Source organism: Vicugna pacos, chromosome 17 (assembly GCF_048564905.1).
Source record: "Vicugna pacos chromosome 17, VicPac4, whole genome shotgun sequence".
Classification (NCBI taxonomy): domain Eukaryota; kingdom Metazoa; phylum Chordata; class Mammalia; order Artiodactyla; family Camelidae; genus Vicugna; species Vicugna pacos.
In genome coordinates this window covers 20,939,403-20,945,981 of record NC_133003.1, presented here as the reverse complement: position 1 = coordinate 20,945,981, position 6,579 = coordinate 20,939,403, and the positions used below count along the sequence as shown (strand labels likewise).

Below are 6,579 nucleotides of genomic sequence, written 5' to 3'. Positions count from 1 at the left end.
TAACCTTTTATCAGCTCTATACTAGGCAAATATTTTTCCTATTCCATAGATTGTCTTTTCATTTTGTTGATTGTTACTTTTGCACTGCAGAAGCATTTTAGTCTGATGTAGTCCCACATGTTTATTTTTTTATTTTGTTGCCTGTGATTTAGGTGTCATATCCAAAATATCATTGCTGAAACGCATGTCAAGGAGCTTTTTTCCCCTATGTATTCTTCTAGGAGTTTTATGGTTCTTCGGCTTACATTTAATTCTTTAATTCATTTCAAGTTAATTTTTGCGACTAGGGTAACACAGAGGCTTAATTTCACTTAAAATTATTGACAACCCCAAAGAGCTTTTTTTAACGTGAACTAAATTGATTTCTATTTACTGTACTAGATATTTCAATGAAGAAATTTTAGATATTGATATATTAATTCGTTTAAAAAACAACAGATTACTTATAAACATGATATACTTAATGAAAATATTTGTGTTTCCTTTAAAAAACTAGTGACAAAAGAAGCATTGTTTTACATGTTTGCAAATTTATTTAATGTTTTACAAATTTGCAAATCTCTTTAATGGGAGAAGCTGAATTCCCTATCTGCTTCTGTATCTAATCTGTTGGGATATCTGTCAAGCGCAAGACCAGAGGAGAGTTCTGATAGATTTCACAGATTAAATAACAATGAATCATTGTTTGATTCTGCCAGTTTATTAGTTATGTAGACAGAAAAAAGAAAAGTAGTGAAAGGTGCCAATCCCCAAGGCCCTTATACAATGTGACACCAGAATAAAAGGGACCAGATGATTCATCACAAATAATAGGGGACACACTTTTGCTGAGGAGCCAGTTCTACACTTCAATTGAACAGTTTTATACTTCACAACTGTACCCTGAGGAGGCCAGGGCAGAAAGCCCTATACATCATCAAAATTCTCCTAAGAGATCCGAGATGAATGGGAGATGGCATTAGAGCAATTACTTCTCACAAGCCTCCCAAGCTTTCAGGTTCCGAGATCACAAGACTCTGATTAGCTGCAGTTCAAGCCTTGCTTGCAGGGCTATATGCCTATATGCAAGGTCACGAGGGTAGAGCCATTGCCCTACAGGTCTACACCCCTACTTACATATATCCAACTAAGGATTCTTACTACAAACATAGCCACCCCATCAGACTTTAATTAATTGTGTTGATAGAGGTTTGGATCACAACTGTCCTAAATGTTTTAGGCAACATCAGATGAGTGTGACCATGACTATGAATCCCTGTAGAATGATCAGACCCATTCGGAATAGCAACGAGCAGGCTACTCATCTAGAACCAAATCAGTTAAGTTGGCAATTGCATATGCTCCACCTCAAAAGCCAGCAGGAAGACTAGGGCAATGCCACTCTTTACCTCTTCATCTGTTAGTCAGCATTCACAGGCTGAGAACAGCGGGGACATAACCCCGCAGGCATCTCCTGGAAAGGCTGGGAAGGAGGTTGTGAAGGGGGCACCTGGGGGCCATCAGCATCCATGTCCCACACTGCAAACAGCTGGGGGACGGGGCACCGCCCAGTGAGTAGGATCTGGGCAGGGCTCTCACAGCACCTACCCTGCCCAGGGACCAGCATCCCCCTGGGCATTCAGAACCAATGGGGTCAAAACTGAACTGTCACCTCCCCCCATGCTCATCTCATACCTACACTAGGATGCTGAGCAGCCCCTGAACCCACTCTTAGGAAGCCCCTCATTGTCCACCTGTCAGAGAATCAACCTGCCTCATCCTCTCTGCACTGACTGCATCCCAGTCAGCCCGACACTGTCAGCCTCTGGGACAACCTTACTTCCATTGTCTCCTCCCTTTGGCCACTGCCCTGGGGGTAAGGGTCCTTGCTGAAGTCCCTCAAAATTCACTCCACCTGAATACACACACACACACACACACACACACACACACTGAAGCCAAGGTGATGGCTTAGATGGACAAGGGTAGGCTCTCTCAGTACTAAAATCATCACTCCATCATTGGCTCCCTATTGGACTTCAGGACCTCGGTCTGTCCATCTCTCCACTCCCACCATGACCCTACCCCACACATGCCCATGTAAAGCACTGAGCAGAGTGTCATTCCCCACTTTTACCATGCCAGCTGCTGTGCTTGGCCTAAGCAATTTTCACATCAAAACACCCTCCGTTCCCCCGTACTGGGCTCAGGTCCCCCCTATTACACATCCATCACACTGTGGGCATCACTCCCCAGTAGAACTCACCATCCAGAGGTTTACTGTCAAGGAGAATTGACAACCCAGAGTACCATGGCTCTTGCTCAGTGCCATTCATGAAAGGGTCTAATACTTGTTCACTGAGGGGTAAGATGTCTAGTAGTAGAACAAAATATACTGTCACAGTCAGTCACTTTAGAAGGATCTGACAAGGTCTCCAGACATCCCAGCCAGGAAAAATTACAGCTCCCTGATCACAGCTTGAGACGGAAACAATGTAAATGTCCATTCCTTTAGACTATAACACACCATGTATGCACATAGAAGACCTGGTCCATGGCAAGGGAATTCTGACTAACACCCAAGTAAATTATGAAAGCACAAAGCAGGGCTGAGGATACGAAGGGTTGCCATGAAAGGAGGATAGGCAACCTGGGGAGGAAATGGAAACAGATGAGATCAGCACAGCCCATATCACCCTGATGAGTGAGCCCTCTCTCAGGTTGGACAGTGATGGACCAGCTGTGATGAGCCTGACGTGGAGTACCTGCTGATTTCCATGTTGTAAATTCTTCCACCAAGGCAAAAACCAAGCAACTAAGAATTCAGTGACCAGCTCAGAAAATCCTGAAATTTTAACAAGTAGCTCTTGCAGACTTGTATGCTGTGGGAGACACACGACACAGTCCCTGGGTTTCCTCTGTGAGGTTTCCTGCCTCAACCTGGGGTGACGTAGAGTGAGAAGCATGGGTTCCTCTAACCTGCCTGAAATCAGCCCCACCTGCTCCCCAAGAACAGATGAGCCTGACAGATTACAGAGCACGTGCTCTGCGCGGTCCCGCCCGCTGTCCCTCTGACACACGGGGCTCTGTGTGTTGTTGCAGGTTGGCCCCGAAGCAGAGCTCAGGCCAGCACTCAAGAGGAAGCAGGTGCTCTGGGAGGCGATTCCTTCGAAGCACCAGCAGCAGAGTAGAGAACTGAGACAGGGGAGGACTCGAAGTCAGAAGAGGACAAGTCAATGGACAGGTCATTGAAGTGGGGACAGGGGTTCCACCCAGCTGGGGACCTCAGGGAGGGTGGCCACATCTGGGAGTGGGCCCCCCAAGGAGTGAGGAACAGAAGAGACTTTTGCACTAATGAGGGAAAAGTCCCAGCAATGGTTGGTTGAGGCTGCTCCCGGGACTGCCGCCTCCCCCGTGATTGCAGTCTGCCCCCCAGCAAAGGTCAGCTACAGAGTGGGGAGTGGGCAGGACAGGGACAGTGTCTGAAAGTCCCAGGCAAACACACATGTGGCCTGTGTGTCACTGTGTGTGTCTCTCACTCAGGCAGAGCCCTTCACCCCGATGAGCAGGAGGCTTGCTTCTAATGGTGCCAATTGTGGTACCATTGGATCCATGAACACAAGCCCACACCTGCAATCTGAGACCCTGCAAAAGAAAGACTGAATTGTCTCAATGCACAGAGCAAAAGCCAGGAAGGGTGGCCTCTTGCAGAGTTCAGATTGTGAGGGAAGTGGAACAATCTGGACACTTTACCTGCATGCTGACCCTGGAGCCCGCCAGCAGGAGACTGAACTGCGTCTCCCTGAGTGATTAACAAGAGGCCTGGTCCTCCTGGACTGTCACCTCCATAGCAGCAGGAACAGCATTCCCAGCAGGCCTGCACACAGACAAGGGCTCCTTAAGCCCCTACTGGGTGTAGGAGGAGCAGGGTGGGGGAGTGTGAAGGGCATGATGGGGCCTGGGAATGGAGCCGTGTCCTGTCCCTCCCGGCCCCACTGCCTCCCCCCGCCCTCCTGGAAGGAACAGCTGCCTCACCCATCTCTGTGCGCACGGAAATGACCACATTCACTGATACACACACACGCAAACACACGCTTGCACACACCCACACACACACTCGGCTCCCAGAGTTTAGGACCTGGTCACAGTAAGTGGGAGATACCTGGAGGAAGTTGTTTTCAGAACAATTTATTTCAGAATCTGAAACACTGAGCCAGAATAAAGAAGACCCTTAGGACTTCCCTGGGCTCACAATTCAACAGAATCCTCTGATGGGCAAGGTATCAGCCAATCCTTCACCGTCGTCCTCTAATAATCGGCCCAGGAAATGGAAATGGTGGTATAGGGGGGATTGGTGGGAAAGGGGGAAATGGGAAGGGTCCAGGTGGAAATGGTCGTGGAAAAAATCGCCTTACACTCTGGAGCTGTGAACCAGGAAGAAACAGGCTTCTTGTCAGTACTGATCCTGAATCAAAATGAATCAGGTCCCTTTCTACACATCCTACTCCTGAGCCACTCCTGGAGGCTTGGGTCCCATTCACCCTGTGGCTATAAGTTTGGAGCATGTGGTTGAATCCCTACTCCCATAGACAGATGAGAAAACCAGGACACAGAGATGCCAAGGCCTCCCCGGATCACTGGCCACCACAGCTGGACAGAAGCAGAGGCAGAAATCCCATTACTGTAGTCAGTGCCTCTCAAACTTCAGCACAGTCAGAATCCCCAGGAGGGCTTCTTAAAATACAAATTTCTGGGACCCACCCCAACTTTGTCTCAGTAGGTCTGAATGTGGACTAAGAACCTGCCTTTCCATCTAGTTCCCAGGTGAGAATGCCACTTAGAGAACAAACCACTGCTCTAAGGGATTGCAGAGCCCAGGCTGGGGACTTGGGCTCAGGTGATGGGGGAGCCAGGGTGGGAAGCCCTGAATGAAAAAGAACAAAACTGGTCCAAATGATGTTCCACGCCTCTCCCCGGAGCAGCTCAAAACAAGAAGGGCCACTCACCTTATTACAACTGATGTCTATTTGGTCCTTGACCTGGTCCAGAGTGACTGTCCCCAAACACAGTTTCACCACCTGGAAGGGAAACCTCTAGTTCAGACTGGAATCCCTGAGCCATAAACACACAGCCTCACCCCAGGGGCTGCTAACCACCCTCCGGAGCCTCTTGTTCGGGTCCTTGGGACGCATCCGCCAGCGTTCACAGCTCCCAGCCTCACCCCTTTCTCCTTGAAGTCACACTGCTCCGGTGGCAGCTGTGTCCTCCTGGGACACACGGTCTCCTTCACCGTGAAGCTCACAGGCTTTGGGGCATCTAGGTCCTCGTCCTGCTGAAGGATCAAAGTGGGGAGACTGGCTCAGGCTCATGCTTCCTTGGGTGACCTGTCTCCCTTCCCCACAGCAGAACAGCCCTCTTGAAAGACCGTCCCATGTGCCTGGCCCTGGGCTGGGGGCTGGGAGCAGAGGGGAAGAGGACACAGCCTGGACCTGGGCTCCCAGGTACACAGGGAGAAGGAGGGGACATCAGACCCCATCTCCTGAGGGGCACCTCCTTCTTGGAGGGGCTGAGGGAAGTCAGGGGACACCTGCAGGGAAAGACCTTGTCACTGGAACCCCTAGGCTGAGCACAGCCCTTCCCTGGTGGGGAGACACTGGGGTGCACAGGGGACTGGAAGGAGGGAAGTCACATCCCAGAGCCAGTGAGCCCAGTGTATCCCTGGAGCTCCCAGGAGTCCCTGGAGCCTGAGCGGGCTGTCAGGGCTCTGTTCCCACAGCAGAGATGCCAGGCAGAAGGCTCTCACAACGGGAGGGGACCCAGCTCTGGGAGGATTTCTGTGAGAGGTGGGATCCCACTTAGAGGGAGAGGTGCCTTCCTGACAGGAGGTACAGCGCGAGCAAAGGGAGGGACAGTGTGGCCAAGCCTGGCGGGAGACGCCTCCCTCCCCAGACCCTCCCCGACTCACAGCCTTGGGCGGCAGGTCCAGCTCCAGGAGGCGGTAGAGATTGGGGTCTGAGGACTGCTCATTGAGGCGATCCACAGCTCGAAGCACCGCCTCCCTATAGCTCAGGGCCTGGGCGCTGGCCCAAGGCACCGCTAGTCCCAGCAGCAGTAGCCACAGTGACCAGCGGCGCAGGGAGAGGCTGTCCCTCTGGGTCTCCATGGTCCCCGAGTCTGCCTCGTCCCAGCCCACAGGACCCTCCTTTATGCTCAGCCTGGGCCTGATGCAATTGCTCAAGCAGGAGCCTTCCCCACCTGCCGCATCCCTGCCCCCGGCCAGGGTGTGAGCTGGAGTTGCCTCAGGCCCCGCTCTTGCCTCAGGGGATTGCTGGCAGTGGGTGAGGTCTGCCTCCTGTGCAAGGTGAAGAAATGGTTTCTGCATCTCCCTGACAACATCTCGGCCTCTCCTGGGCCCCATGGGGGACTTTCATGAGCAGGGTTGCTCCAGAGGGTTGAGTCGTCCAGCAGACGGAGGGACCAGGCTGTGTCCTACACCCTCTCGGCCTCCTCACTATGACCTCCTGAGAATCAAGCTGAAGGAGTGTATTCACCACACAACCTCCAGCTCTACACACCGCCTGGCACCCAGTAGGCATCTAG

At 51.5% G+C, this 6,579-nt stretch overlaps 1 protein-coding gene across 1 annotated transcript; it reads right to left on the bottom strand.

The window, feature by feature from the left end:
* Positions 1-4,274: 4,274 nt before the first annotated feature.
* LOC102533003 (protegrin-2-like) lies at positions 4,275-6,142 on the bottom strand. Its single transcript, XM_031686611.2, has 4 exons — positions 5,945-6,142; positions 5,201-5,311; positions 4,986-5,057; positions 4,275-4,403 (listed from the first exon to the last, which is right to left on the bottom strand). The coding sequence occupies exons 1-4, from the start codon at positions 6,140-6,142 to the stop codon at positions 4,275-4,277; spliced, it is 510 nt and encodes a 169-aa protein (XP_031542471.2).
* Positions 6,143-6,579: the final 437 nt, after the last annotated feature.

Excerpts from the sequence above, each read along its gene's own strand:
- LOC102533003 (XM_031686611.2), bottom strand. The coding sequence starts at position 6,142 with ATGGAGACCCAGAGGGACAGCCTCTCCCTGCGCCGCTGGTCACTGTGG. Across the intron at positions 5,312-5,944 it reads TGGACCTGCCGCCCAAGGCT|CAGGACGAGGACCTAGATGC; the intron begins GTGAGTCGGGGA and ends TTGATCCTTCAG. Across the intron at positions 4,404-4,985 it reads TAGACATCAGTTGTAATAAG|CTCCAGAGTGTAAGGCGATT; the intron begins GTGAGTGGCCCT and ends CCTGGTTCACAG.